Source organism: Erythrolamprus reginae, chromosome 9 (assembly GCF_031021105.1).
Source record: "Erythrolamprus reginae isolate rEryReg1 chromosome 9, rEryReg1.hap1, whole genome shotgun sequence".
NCBI classification, from domain to species: domain Eukaryota; kingdom Metazoa; phylum Chordata; class Lepidosauria; order Squamata; family Dipsadidae; genus Erythrolamprus; species Erythrolamprus reginae.
The window spans coordinates 22,910,358-22,925,728 of record NC_091958.1 but is presented as its reverse complement, the minus strand read 5'-3'; the positions used below and the strand labels follow the sequence as shown (position 1 = coordinate 22,925,728).

The following is a 15,371-nucleotide window of genomic DNA, read 5'->3' as shown; positions in this document are numbered from 1 at the left end:
TGTTGCCCTAATTAATCTGCAGTGCGCATGTGTGTGCCAGCCAGCTGATATTTGTCTTGTGTAGAGCTCTGGGAAGGCATTTTCAGCCTCTGGAGGGCTTCTGGGGGAGGGGGAAGCCAATTTCACCCTCTCCAGGCTCCAAGAATGCCTCTGGAGCCTGGGGAGGGTGAAAAATTGACCTACTAGGCCCATCCTAAGTCGAGAAACGTGCGAACGGGGGGATTGTGAATGCATGCATGGGGGGAATCACACATGCATGCGCAGGGGGGCATTGAATTATGGGTGTGGGCACTCACACAGGCATTAATAATAATAATAATAATAATAATAATAATAATAATAATAATAATTAGATTTATATGCTGCCCGTCTCCAAGGACTTGGAGCAGCTCACAACAAGAATATAAAATACAAATCCAATGGTTAAAACAAGAAAACAGTTTAAAACCCTTGATTTAAAAACATTCATACAACCCGAACAAACCACACATAAAACAGGATGGCTGAGGGGAATCAATTTCCCCACGCCTGGCGGCAAAGATGGATTTTTAGGAGTTTACGAAAGGCAAGGAGGGTGGGGGCAGTTCTAATCTCCGGGGGGAGTTGATTCCATCGGGTCGGGGCCGCCACAGAGAAGGCTCTTCCCCTGGGTTCTGCCAGACGGCCTTGTTTTGTCGACGGGACCCGGAGAAGGCCAACTCTGTGGGACTTAATCAGTCACTGGGATTTGTGTGGCAGAAGGCGGTCCCGAAGGTAATAGCATGAGCACACATGCTTTTGGCACCCATGGAACAAAAAGTCCACCATCACTGCTCCAGAAACTTTCACTCTACCTAGTCTGCATCCAAAGAGCTCTTCTGTTCTCACTCTTCATGAACTTTCTCCTTCCACCAGGTTCTCAACCGGTACATGTCAGCCCCCCTGATTGCTACTCTTCCCACCCCGATCATGCCTGTCATCCCTCCTGCTTACACCATCACCGCTGGCAGTTTGCGAGACTGTGTCCGCCTCCGAGGCCTGCCTTACACGGCTGGGATTGATGACATTCTGGAGTTCATGGGCGACGCAACGGGAGACATCAAGCCGCATGGAGTTCACATGGTCCTGAACCAGCAAGTATGAAAGTTTTGCAATTCTTTTCTTCATTTAAACCCGTTTGAAGCCAGCAACAGCCTGGTAAAATATCTCCATCCATTGGGAATTACATAACTAAAGAGATGGCTTCCTGATGCAACTTGCTAAAAATCTCCAAGGATTGCGATATTCACTCCTTTCTGCTTTGCTGTTTCCAGCCTTTTTCCTAGAGATTTCTCTTCCTGATCCAAAGTTGCAACTTTCCATCTTCTACATCTGATTAGAAATCCCGTCCCCCCAAACTTTTTATTTTAAACTGACCACTTGGTGGGTTGAGTGATTTGCTTCTGGAGGTTAAAGCACAAAGCTGGTTGCTGAATAATAATTGCTATTTTGCCATTTGGACCAGCCCAGTTGTATTTGCGAGCAAAATCCCACAAAGTTCATCTTATACAGTACTGTTGGGTTAGGAGTTTAAACCTTGTTAATGCTGCCTGATAATTTGATTCTCTGAAGAAATGTGGAACCTTCAGATTTAATCGTCCCAATATTCAGTCTTGGATATCTGATGAAAATGTCTGGGAAAGCACATGGTATTTCTTTGTTGGCAGCAGAAGAAAAAAAACCTAGTAGAATGTCTCCACCTTATCTTGTGCAATAGGATTAGCTGAAAATTATACTAAATTTGCCAAGCTTCCCAGAATGAAATTAAAAGATAGAGACTTGGTGTTAATCCAGATGAATGCAAATGAAAAGAACCTTTATGCTGCAAAAGATAAGCAAGTATTTTGCATTTTGCAATTCTTTTTTTTAAAATGCAAAAACACATCTAACTAAAACCCAAACCCATAGCCAACAAGACAATGAAAAATTGTGTGTCAACTCTGGAATATTATCATGGTTGGTCCCACAATGAGCCAGATGTTTAGACTGGATTTGGCATTGTTATCTAGTGAGTCCTCCTTGAGGACCAGAGAGAGGCAGGTGTGAATGTTTGATGGTATTACAGATATCATTCACAGGATGTCACCTGTTCCAAGCAAAGCTACCTATTGCAGTTGGTTCTTGATTTTTGTCAATGCCGATGGCATTCAAGTGGTGTTCCAGATGTGTCTATGAACTTCTCCAACTGGACTTTCTGGCTTTTCTCTGAAGATATTGTGGAAAGATTGTGCCCATAGATGGTCTATGACTATTGGCTTTTTCTCTTACCACAATCGTTCTAGTTCTATTTGAGGCTCTTTGTATTTTATTGCAATGATTATTATATCCCTCCTATTTTTTTATGTCTCATCAAAACAACACAGCAGCATAAATTGTTTATTTAGCATATGTTGTACAATGTCAGTGAAAAGTACTACACAAGACACAGGGTAGATACAATGCAGTGTGAATTGCAGAAAGCAGGTTTGTTCCCCTCTACTTTGCAGGGTCACTAACCAATATTTTCCTTCCTTCCTTCTTCCCTCCCTTCCTTGCCTTCCTTCCCTTCTTTTCCTTCTTCCCTTCTGTCTTCCCTTCCTTCCCTTCCCTTCTTTACCTTCATTTCCTTCCTTCCTTTCCTCTTTTTCTTCCCTTTTCCTTCCCTTCCCTTCCTTCTTTCCTTCCCTTCCTTCTTTCCTTCCCTTCCTTCCCTCCCTCCCTTCCTTCCTTCTTTTCCTTCTTCCCTTCTTTCCACCCTTCCTTTCCTTTCCTTCCTTTCCTTCCTTCCTTCCCTTCCCTCCTTCCAGGGTCGGCCATCAGGTGATGCCTTTATCCAAATGAAATCTTCCGACCGAGCCTTCCTGGTGTCCCAGAAATGTCACAAGAAAATGATGAAGGACCGTTATGTGGAAGTCTTCCAATGTTCAGGAGAGGAGATGAATTTTGTTTTAATGGGTGGCACTTTAAACCGTAGTGGATTGTCTCCGCCCCCTTGTAAGTTACCATGTAAGTCTCGAATCCTTCGCCTGCTCTGTGCTGCTCCCGGCTGACATGCTGGTAGGTGCTGATGGACAGCAGAATCTGGCCCATTTCTTTTGGGATCAACCCTGATCAGGAATCCGCTTTTTGGGGACAGATGATAGATAGACAGAAAGACAGACAGACAGACAGACAGAGAGAGAGAGAGACAGACAGACAGACAGACAGATAGATGATAGGTAGGTAGGTAGATAGGTAGGTAGGTAGGTAGAAAGAAAGAAAGAAAGAAAGAAAGAAAGAAAGAAAGAAAGAAAGAAAGAAAAGAAAGAAGGTGCCAATATGGGCCAATGCTTTTCAAACCGGGACTAATTTTTGCATCCAATTAACTTGCGATGTGTTGCTAGAATCACAGGGTTGGGTGGTTTTTTATGGTGAGTGGGTGTCATATCTGACCATAACTACAGCAGAAAATATCAGTGGTAATACTAACAATGTGATGATGACATTAAAAGAACAGAAAAGGTAAAAAAAAATGTGATCTGGGAAATTATGTCATATGCAGATCTGTCCTGAAAATTTAGACTAAATTGCTCACAAGCCACCTTTTCTGTCAAAACAGAATATCAAAGATATTATCCATTCAAGGTTGCGAATCTAGGATGATTTTATCTTTCCATTGTGATTGGATCATTCTTTTGGCCATCCACTACAAATAAAGAGATCTAGACATTCACGTTGTTTTCATAAATTCTAAATAATAGAATTAGAGTTAATTTATGCTCATTTTTCATGCACCCAGCAACAAGCCTAAAATCTTGTTAACAGTCTGACAAATTTTATACCTTCAAAAAAATATTATTAATTGAAAAAAAACTGCTATTTAAGGAATAAGAGAGGAAATATAAGATCATTTAAAACTACAAGGTGCTCTTCTGTGCTAAAGGAGACGGAGATCTTTTATCAGTTTTCTTTCCTTGAACATAAAATACAAGGGCCCCAGTTGTCTTATGGGTGAAATGGGGCTGCGTAAAAAGTTAAGAAGTAAATAAAACATGATGGGTAATTTTCAACTTATAAGCAGGTGTTTGGCAACCATTTAAAGTTACATCATGGGCATTGTTTTAAAAAGTGGCTTACAAACAGTCCTTGTACTTATTAACATTGTGGCATTACCTTGGTTACATTATCAAAATTTGGGCTCTTGGCATCCAGCATATATGTACAAAGGTTAATTGTAAATTAATTGGGGACATGCGATTGCCCTGTGCGACATTCCCAGATGGATTCTGAAAAGCAATGGGGAAAAGCCAGATTTATTTAACATTCAAGTGATTCACTTCACATCTGCAATGATTCCCTTAACAACCATGGCAAAAAAAGGTTGTAAAATTAGCCACAACTTGTTTAACAACTGCTTTGCTTAGCAATGGGAGTTCTGATCCCAAATTCTGGTTGTAAGATGAGGAGTACTATATAAAACATCCTTAGCCAGGTCCTTGTTAAAAAACAGCAATTCCCAAAATTTCTTATCTGTCTTTTCTTTCTTTCTTTCTTTCTTTCTTTCTTTCTTTCTTTCTTTCTTTCTTTCTTTCTTTCTTTCTTTCTTTCTTTCTTCTAAGAATCAAGATGGGGTTTTTTGGCTGCAGTTTTGCTAATGCTAATAAACCGATCAGGATTTAATGGGTTTTAAAGCCACTAAAAATAAATGTCACCTTTTGCCAAATTTCAACAACTGCCTTTGGAAGCTTTTCTGCTTTGAAGTGCCCTGAGATTAATGTTATTTTAACCAAGGGGAGACTTAATCTACAGAGGCTGCCTGTTGTTATTGAAGAGAGAGACTCTCTAGGGACAGCAGTTCTAACAAACCAAGAAAGAATGATGAAATCCGTTGGGTTTACATAGCCTTGTAAACAGTATTTCTGGCTGTGTTGAATGACAGTTTGTGATTTGGCTCTTTTGATGGAGGGAAAGGGAAAAGAAAGAAAGGGTAGGATAGGGGAGGGGAGGCGGAAGGAAGGAAAAGAGGGAGAAAAGGACGCTGGGAAGGAGGGAGATGGAAATGAGAAGGAAGGAAAGAAAGAAAAGGCAAAGGAGGGAGGGAGGAGGTGGAAATGAGAAAGAAGAAAGGGAAAGGAAGGCAAAGGAGGGAGAGAGGAGGCTTTTTTAATGGAGGGAAAGGGAAAGGAAAGGAAAAGGAACATCAAGGGGAGGGGTAGGAAGGAACAAGGAAGGAAAGGAGGGAGGGAAGGAAGCTGAGAAGGAAGGAGATGGAAATGAGAAGGAAGGAAGGAAAAGGAAAGGCAGAGGGAGGGAGGGAAGAAGGAAGAAAGGAAGGAAGAAAAAGAAAGAAAGAAAGGTAGATAGGTAGATAGATAGATAGATAGATAGATAGATAGATAGATAGATAGATAGATAGATAGATAGATAGATAGGCAGGCAGGCAGGCAGGCAGGCAGGCAGGCAGGCAGGCAGGCAGGCAGGCAGGCAGGCAGACAGACAGACAGACAGACAGACAGACAGATAGATAGATAGATTCTGCCGGTCTGCCTCTTGTTTTAGGGTGGCTTTGGAAGTTAGAGCTTTGTTGCTTTCTGATACAGAAAAGATCATTGTGAAATTGGTACAACAGCCATTCCAAATAAAAAACATTTGAGCCCAGACCTGAAATGTCAGAGAGCCCTAAAACAATGATTCAGAATTCAGACTAAGTGGGCCAGTGCACTTTATGAGAATTATTGCCTTTCCCTTCCAGCCAAGAGGTGTTCCCCAACTCCCTTGCTCATCTGTTTTTTCTTTCCCAAAGTCAACAGCATCTGCCTAACAGAATCTCCGTGGCTGACTTGCTACCTGCTGTGTTTTGTCGTCCCTCTGCAGGCCTTTCTCCTCCTGCCTATGCAGCTTTTCAAACGGCGGCCACCGCAGTGATCCCAGCCGAAGCTGCAATATACCCATCACAAGCCCTCTTGCCTCCAACCAGGAGTCAACAAGCTGCGGCTGCAGCTGCGGCCGCTGCAGCCGCCGTCACTCCAGCTGTCACTTACTACCCCACCCAGGCGGCTCAACTTTACATGAACTACACCGCTTACTATCCCAGGTACTACAGAACGTTGGCGCGTGTATTTGTCTCCTACCCTTAGAGGACCCAAAACTCGAGCAAAGCCTTGCAATTCATTTCGAGTTTTCAAGGGTCATTGGGTTTGTTAAGTTTCTAGTCCTTCGCAGTTCTTGAAATGCATTTTGAAGATGCTGAGCATTTAAGATCTCAAGGAATGAGGAGAAAGGGATGTGGTTGGTCAAGATCCAGATAGGATGAAGTCAGGCTTCACAAATTTGAGCATAGCATAGCATTTAGATTTATATACTGCTTCATAGTGTTTTTACAGCCCTCTCTAAGTGTTTTACAGAGTCAGCCTCTTGCCCCCAACAATCTGGGTCCTCATTTTACAGACCTGTTCACCCTTTGCTCACCTCTTAATAAAGTAGACAGCTCTTGTCTACTTTATTAATATAGTAATATATGCTATTACCTAATATAGTAATAGCATTACAGTAGTCCCTCGCTATATCGCGCTTCACCCACCACGGCTTCACTTCATCACGGGTTTTGAAGTCAGCGTTGGCACAGATACGGCGCTTAGAAGTTTGGAAGGGCAGGACAAGCCAACCAGCCCGCGGCTGGGCGAATGATGAGCGGGGCGGGGACTGAGCTCCAGCGGAGGCCTGTCCCCTCGTTCAACCCGCCTCGCCAGTGCCGAGAAGGCAGTCTTTGGAGGCGCGCTTAGTGGTTGGCAGCGGCGGCGGTGTGCTTGGGGTTGTAGAAAGAGCTCCCGGCAGCGCGAGCAAAGAAAGGAACGCGACACGGTGGGGATTTCCAGACTGGGCTCGAGGGCGGGAGAGGAAGTGCTGGGCGGGTGGAGGGGGGAAAAAAGAAAAGAAAAGAAAAGAGAGAGAGAGAAAAAAAGAACCAGCCGGGGCAGCTCACTAGGGACTTTCCAGCTGGGGCAAGGCAAAAAAGACGTTTGGCCGAACTGCTGCAAAGAACAGCAGTGGGTCGGGAATGCTCGGGGGCGGCGATTCTTTTGCCCCCTCCCCTTCTTTTCCTCAGGCGCAGAGTAAGTAGTAGTGGGGGGGAAAGGTTAGCCCTTCAACGGACAGAAAGTGTGCTGAGGGGGTTTATTGCAAGGCTAAAAAGGGAACTAGTGCTTTTAGTCTCATGAAAATGTATTTTTTTTAAAAAAAAACACCAAGCAGAGGAACAAAATTAGTAAAAACTATGTTGATGGGCGTGCCAAAGTAAATAGTATCCCAGGTCTGTTTAGAAGAAAATGTACAGTATTTATTTATTTATTGCATTTCTATGCCGTCCCTCTCCGAAGACTCAGGGCGGCTTACAACTTATAATAATATTTTTTAAAAAATACAATGACAAATCCAACTAATTAACTAGATAACAAAGCTAACATCCCTAATATTTTAAAAATCAATCGTACACATTCAGACCTCAGCCATACATAACATTCATCGGTCAGGGGGCCTGAGATCTAATAGCCCCAAGCCTGGCGACATAAATGAGTCTTAAGACTCTCACGGAAGGCAAGGAGGGTGGGGGCAGTGTAAATCTCTAGGGGGAGCTGATTCCAGAGGGCTGGGGCTCCCACAGAGAAGGCTCTTCCCCTTGGCCCCGCCAAGCGACATTGTCTGGTTGATGGGAAGTGGAGAAGGCCAACTCTGTGGGACCTGACCGGTTGCTGAGATTCATGCGGCAGAAAGCAGTCCTTACCAACCCTTTGAATTATGTCTGGAAACCAATCGGCAACCAATGCAGTCCGTGGAGTGTTGGAGAAACACGGGCATGTCTAGGAATGGCCCGGGGTGGCGCAAGAGGTAGAGTGCTGTACTGCAGGCCACTGAAGCTGACTGTACATCTGTAGGTCAGCGGTTCAAATCTCATCACCGGCTCAAGGTTGACTCAGCCTCCCATCCTTCCGAGGTGGGTGAAATGAGGACCCGGATTGTGGGGGCAAAAGGCTGGCTCTGTTAAATACTATTGCTGACCTGTTGTAAGCCGCCTTGAGTCTAAGGAGAAGGGCGGCATAAAAATCAAATAAATAAATAAATAAAAATAAGGCCCATGATAGCTCGCGCTGCTGCATTTTGCTACAATGCTAGAACACCATGTGTATCAGGCCATCCTTGTAAAGATGAGCCCACCTAACCCCAGCCAGATGCCCTCAGATTAAGCTTACAAAGTCTAGGGAAGAGAAGGACCAGGCAAGACATATTTATTTATTTATTTATTTATTCATTCATTCATTCTTTCATTCAATCAATCAATCAATCAATCAATTTTTTATGCCGCCCTCCTTACAACATGTTAGCAATAGCACTTTTTAACAGAACCAGCCTCTTGCCCCCACAATCCGGGTCCTCATTTTACCCACCTCGGAAGGATGGAAGGCTGAGTCAACCTGACATGATAGCACTCTTGTAGGCTTGTGGGCCTCACCAAGGCAAAATCAATTAGTGACAAAAGAGTTTGTGGTCTGAGTGGGAAGTTTGTCAAATTTCACTGGGCTTTTGAATTTTGGACAGTCTGAATTCTCTAGGCTAGGATCTCCAACCTAGGCTTAGAAATTTTGGTAGTTGAAGTCCACAGGTCATAAAGTTGCCAAGATTGGAGACCCCAGTTCTAGGCTGCTAGAGAGTTTGTTGAGAATTCTGGGAGTTGAAGTCTGGCAGCATCCATGTTGGAAAAGTGGACATAGATACTATGCTCCACTGCAAGATAGCAAGTACAGTGTTCCCTCGCTTTCCGCTGGGGATGCGTTCCGAGACCACCCGCAAAAGTCGAATTTCCGCGAAGTAGAGATGCGGAAGTAAATACTGTACACTATTTTTGGCTATGAACAGTATCACAAGCCTTCCCTTAACACTTTAAACCCCTAAATTGCAATTTTCCATTCCTTTAGCAACCATTCAGATTATTACTCACCATGTTTATTTATTAAAGTTTATTTTAAAAAATATTTATTAAAGGCAGATGAAAGTTTGGCGATGACATATGACGTCATCAGGTGGGAAAAACCGTGGTATAGGGAAAAAACCCGCAAAGCATTTTTTAATTAATATTTTTGAAAAACCGTGGTATAGACTTTCCGCGAAGTTCGAACCCGCGAAAATCGAGGGAACACTGTACATGTGTATGAAAAAATTGTTGCAAGTCTGAGGCTCCAAAAAAGATAGCTGTCAAGCAATATTTTTCACTCTTGGTGGTAACTTTAAGATGTGTGGCCTTCAGGTCCCAGAACATGATGACTGGTGGTATTATTTATTTATTTATTTGTTTGCTTGTTTGTTTGTTCGTTTGTTTGTTTAATTTGTATGCAGCCCCTCTCCATAGACTCGGGACGGCTCACAACAGTAATAGAAAAAACAATGTAGAATACAAATCTAATAATTAAAACTAAAAACCCATAATTTAAGAAACATGCACACAACATACCATACATAAACAATAATAAAAAATTATTGGAAAGTACTGGTAACTTTTTAAGACGTGTGGGGTTTAACTCCCAGAATTCCCCAACCAGCACTGGCTGGGGAATTTTGGGAGTTGAAATCCACATCTCTTAAAACTTGCCACCAAGGTTGGGAGATGTTGTTGAAGAGAATGAGTTCCCAGTCCCCATGTCTTCTGATCCAAGTGAGGTACCATTATGTGGGAAATAGCCCTTCGACCTCCATGGTCTGTTCCTCTTTCCTTAGCCCTCCAGTGTCTCCAACCACCGTTGGCTACATCGCAGCTCCACAAGCCGCTGTTGCAGCCGCTGCCTCGGCCTCCCACACTCCGATGCTCCCTCAAGCAGGCGCCCTTGTCCGTATGCAAGGATTGCCCTACAATGCAGGAATGAAGGAAATCCTCAGCTTTTTCCAAGGGTATCAGGTGAGTGCCAGGCCCTTTTGTCTTGCATTACCTTCTCCTTATAAGACAGTGTTTCTCAAATAGTGGGGTGGGACCCCTGTGGGGGGGGGTGCAGAGCAATGCCAGGGGGGCATAACCCTGGGGAACGTGCTTTTTTTGCCACAGGGAGTAGGAGGGTTTTGCACCAAACAATAGCACACAGCACAGAGCAGGAAATATGAAGTTCATAAAACAAACCTTAAGAGACCCCATGGAAAAATATTTAACAGGGTTGAAAAGAAAGGAGGAGAGAGGCGGAGATAATGAGACAAACGTAAGTCTCCTGAAAGCTAAGACGAGGAAATATGGTGAAGCATATGTAGCGCTTGGCTTCACTGTGACTACGGTGGGAGACAAGGAAAGACCCGGATGTTCACTGTGTCTGAAAATGTTGGCAGTGGACAGCATGAAGCCAAATAAATTAAGGTGTCACTTAAATAAATTTCACCCCAATCACGCTGACAAGCTGCTTGAGTTTTTTCAGTGAGATATTACAAACAATTGTCCCTGCGAAGAGTTGGGAGAGTGTGAAATGTTTACTTCTTCCTGGAGGGAGAGGCGAAACAGAAAATAATTGAGAATCCATCACGGTGGGTTACGGTGGGTTATGGTCTCATTCTTGAGAGAAGCTTTTCAACACCAGAGCGAGCTGAGGACTTCCAACCTTGGAAAATGGAGGCCTACAGTTAAATATTCAGCGTCTTTAAACACAGAAGGTAGTTTTTGACTTACAGCCCTTCGTTTAGTGACCACGGTAAAACGGCACTGATAAAAGTAGCTTATGACCATTTTCCCCACACTTCTAAGACGTTGCAGCCTCTCCATGGTCACGTGATTAGAATTCAGACCCCTGACTCATATTTATGATGGTTGCAATGTCCCTGGGTCATTTGATCCCCTTTTAAACGACCTTCGGACAAGCAAAATCCATGGGGAAGTCTGATTTGTTTAACAACCACAGTTGCTAACTTAACAACTGCAGTGACTCACTTCACAGTTGTGACGAGAAAGGTCATATACAATGGGGCAGATTTCACTTAACAACTGCCTCGTTTAGCAACATAAATTTGGGGCTCAGTTGGGGTTATAAGTCAAGGACCATCTGTACAACCAAATTAACAGGAGCAGGAAATTTTTGTTTTAATGAAATCATCATGGGGAGAGGTATCTGTCGTTAAAGAATGCATGTTGAATTAGAGACTTTGTCATTGGTGTGATGATGTCATCACCCTGATGACAGAAATTGAGGTTTTGGCATCGTTCGACACCACTTTTGCCATGACATTCTCACCCAAAAGGAGGGTGCCTTTTGTGCATTTCCATCATTTCAAATGCCACAATGCAAAAGTCACTAGTGGTCCCAACAGCATCTGGTAGAATAAAGTTTCACTCTCTCTCTCTATGAACCCAGGTATAATCTAATGAAGTTGCATAACGGCAAAGAAAGTGACTTTTTCTTCGTAAAACCACTGATTTCTTGGGGAGTTTAAAGGTGCTGGGTCTTTTTATCTTCAAAATGGCCTTTGAAACTATGAGTTTTGATCCTCGATAGATCACATCTTCCCCTTGGGACACAATATGCATTCCTTCTTCACTTTTAACTAATTCTGGTTGCCTCTTATCCTGGTTTAGGTTTCCTTCCCCATTTAAAGGGAAGCCAGAGGAGTTGGGGGCCAATCACAATTGGCTCCCAATCCCCTGACTTCCCTGGATAACCCCTCTTCACAAGTGGCCACTCCCACCAACACTGTCAGGGCAAACCACTTGTATATAGATAGGAAGCGATCCCCAGTCCCTTCTGCCACTGATGGGTCATTTGATGTCTGCAGGAAAGCCACAAAACTCAGATTCCACAGTTTAACCAAACTCAGTTACAAATATTCTCTTCATTTGTTGGAGCAGCAGAGAAAATAATGGGAGCTATTTCACTTCCCTGCTGTTGCTTTCTTCCTAGATGTATTTCCTTTTTTGCCTTCCTTACACAAATACAAACACAAACACAAACAAACACACACATTCCTCATAGCTGCTAAATCTGCCCAGTCTTTATTGGATTCTATGGGTTAAATGTTAAAATGTTTAACATGAGTTAAATGTTTTTTAAAGAAGACTTATTGAATTCTAACATTAAAAACAGCACAAATTACCAAAAGAACCAAGCAAAATCAACAAACAGCAAACAAAACCATTTCCGGTTTTGAATCGATTTCTTTGGGGGGGGGGTGTTAAAATTTCCTCCAACCGACTTATAATTTTATCCCAGAATCTTCTAACTTTAGGGCGTGTCCATCACAAACGATAGTATGTTCCTTGCTCCTTTTTACATTTCCAACATTTTAGCAATGTTCTTTTTTTTAAGTAATATTTTTTTACAAAGTTTAGGACTCTTTCCTAAGCTCTATCCATAACCCTTGTTTTGGTTATAGAGTGGTCTATGTTGAGATTGAGCCCACCCCTTGGGCATCACACTTTAGGGCGTGTCCATCACAAATGATAGTATGTTCCTTGCTCCTTTTTACATTTCCAACATTTTAGCAATGTTCTTTTTTTAAGTAATATTCTTTTACAAAGTTTAGGACTCTTTCCTAAGCTCTATCCATAACCCTTGTTTTGGTTACAGAATGGTCTATGTTGTGATTGAGCCCACCCCTTGGGCGTCACACGTGTGTTTGTGTGTATGTGTGTAGCAAATACGACAGTCACACATGAAAAGGGGAGTTAACCTGCTGGCCAAGGACTATCTCCTTGCATTACTTCGTGAAATGGATCTTGATTTCTGCTTAGCCTTTCCTCCTCCCAAATAAGTTGGATTTTTAAAGATTGCTTTATCCTCTGGGAGACCTTTAAATGTGTCAGAGCTGCAACTCCGGTTCTTCCCACAGGAATTCTGGGAATTGCAGTCTCAGCGCTTCTGGAAGCTAACAGAAAAACACTGACAGTTCCCGTCAGCCTTTCCTCTTGAAAGTTATTTACGCCCTGCTAAAAAGTGCCCTCTCGTGGCACACTCTTGTACTTACCGGGGAAGCATCTTTGCATAAATGCAAAGGAAGGGCTCTTATCCTGTTTCAAGATGCCTGAAAAGCTCTTGCTGCCTGTACCAAACTCAGGTTGCAACCTTGCCTTGTGGTGGGGTTTCTCCGCTTGGAAAGAAATGGTGAGAATCAGCCCTAGGTGCCACAAAAAGACAGTTACCTTGACCAATAGGTAACATCTCCTAACCTTGTGGCTAAAGGTTACTAGCGGAAAAGGAGGCAGTTGAGAGCCAGTGGGATATAGTGATGAAGGGGTTGGACTGTCACCAGGGACCAAGTTGCCTTCTGGGCCCACAATGAGTTCCTTTGGTCCAGTCCCCCCCGCTCAGCCCCATAGCTGAAATAGTTCCATATGGAAACTTCCTGCAGGATTTTGCATCAGCCTAACCCCAAACCTATAGCCTGTTTCCCAACTTGAAACGGGCCATTTCTGGCCTCCGGAGGAGTGGGGAAGGCTGTTTTTGCCCTCCGCAAGCTCCTAAAAGGCTCTGGAGCCTGAAAAATGGACACACCATCGTGTGCCAGGAGTAGTAGCTGGTTCCTACCTGGTACGGGTGACACTGCACACCGGTAGTAAAATAAGATCACCCGGAAGTCCTCAACTTATTGCCTAGATATTTTGCCTGCAGGGTAAGATTCCAGAGACCGGAAAAAATGCATGAGAAGGCAGTCCTCACTTCATACTGGCTCATGGCTTTGATGTATTCATCAGGCCATTATGGAAACAGAACCTTTAAATGAGATAAGCAGCCCCAGTCGAATTTTAAGATTAGAATTCTTGTGTTCGCCATCATAAAATGGCCTGTCTCAGATGCAATAGGAAATCACGGTTTCTCAAGGAACGGGTTCTCCTGATTTCCTTCTCTAAAAGCATTTTTGATCCTGGCTTGTTCTTTTCAACTTGCAATGCAGCTTTAGTTCAGATCTCTCCACTTTCTTCTGAAACATAAATCTTCTAGAAGCCTGGGCAACAAGGCAATCATCTCCAACCTTTTTTGTGGCCAGGAGAAGAACCTGGTAATAGGAAGCTGCTTGTAGCTGGTTTCCATTGCTTCCAGTCTCCCTTGATTCTAAACTTTGTCACCATTCAGCCAGTGTGGGTAGAACACTGCAGGTAATCCGGATGTAAAGGCCATGTGGTTCTTTTCATTGAGTTTTCCCATCTTTTTTGCTCTTCACATTTCCAATTGCATCTCCTCACAGCTTTTCTTAAGTGCTGGCTAAGCCTGATGCATTGGCCAACCAAGATGAAATCAACACGCCCCTATGAAGACGTATCTATGAACAAATGCAACTTTTCTGCAGATGTTTCCACCACCACCCCCAAAGTCAGGCCTAAGCAATGGCCAATAGCTTAATTTTTAACGCTTGTGCTGGCTTCAGTGGCCACTCACTCTCTGGAAATTTTGGAAGTTCATTCCAACAGGTTTGCTGTTGAGGTTTAGCTCTGAGGCCAGTATTGTCCAATTATATATAGTTTAGTTTAGTTTATTTAGATTTGTATGCTGCCCCTCTCCGAAGACTCGGGGCGGCTAACAACAATAAAAAACAATGTAACAAATCTAATATTAAAAGGTAATCTAAAAAACCCCAATTTAAGAAACCAATCATACCAACAAACATACCATGTATAAATTCTATTCTATATAAACAGAATAATGCAGGAGGCCTAGATAAGGTATCAGAATCTATTGTGGCAGTTTAATGAACCAGATAAATGAATGAAAACACGTTTGTATAAAACAGTAGTTTACTCTTTAGTGAAAAATACCTTCAGTCTTCTAGTTACAGAAACTTTACATCAGCTATATTCAGCTTACTTACAAGTAGATATTCAACCAATCCAGGTTACAAGTAGATACAAAACCAATCCAGGTTTCTAGTAGATACTAAACTTATCCAGGCTTCTTCATATCACTATCTCATAGAAACATGGAAGATTGACGGCAGAAAAAGACCTCATGGTCCATCTAGTCTGCCCTTATACTATTTCCTGTATTTTATCTTAGGATGGATATATGTTTATCCCAGGCATGTTTAAAATCAGATACTGTGGATTTACCAACCACATCTACTGGAAGTTTGTTCTAAGCATCTACTACTCGTTCAGTAAAATAATATTTTCTCACGTCATCTCAGTGCTACTCAATATCTAACTCACTCTCAAACTGCTCCAGCCACCACCATCAATAGCAAACGACCACCAAACAAACCAACAGGACCAAACAGACCAAACAAGGAAATGGTGATCTGCATATTATAATGCTCTGGCCCAATCACATCGCAGTTCACACCCAATGACTCAGCATGGGCATGCTTTACATTCAACATTACCTTATATGGTAATGCCTTTCAACTTTTACCTTACATGGTACTACAATGAAATATCACCCAGGATTGCT

The 15,371-nt window shown here is 42.9% G+C and overlaps 1 protein-coding gene across 3 annotated transcripts in view; it reads left to right on the top strand.

The window, feature by feature from the left end:
• Positions 1-15,371, top strand: part of ESRP2 (epithelial splicing regulatory protein 2) — an 80,607-nt gene that overhangs the window by 57,495 nt on the left and 7,741 nt on the right. For all 3 annotated transcript variants that reach the window (XR_011559822.1, XM_070760463.1, XM_070760464.1), the window contains exons 12-15: positions 895-1,116; positions 2,805-3,003; positions 5,851-6,070; positions 9,742-9,919. Coding sequence is in view for 2 of the 3 variants with exons in the window: in XM_070760463.1 (XP_070616564.1) it covers positions 895-1,116; positions 2,805-3,003; positions 5,851-6,070; positions 9,742-9,919 (819 nt within the window). In the remaining variant the exon portion in view is untranslated. The remainder of the gene's footprint in view (positions 1-894; positions 1,117-2,804; positions 3,004-5,850; positions 6,071-9,741; positions 9,920-15,371) is intronic.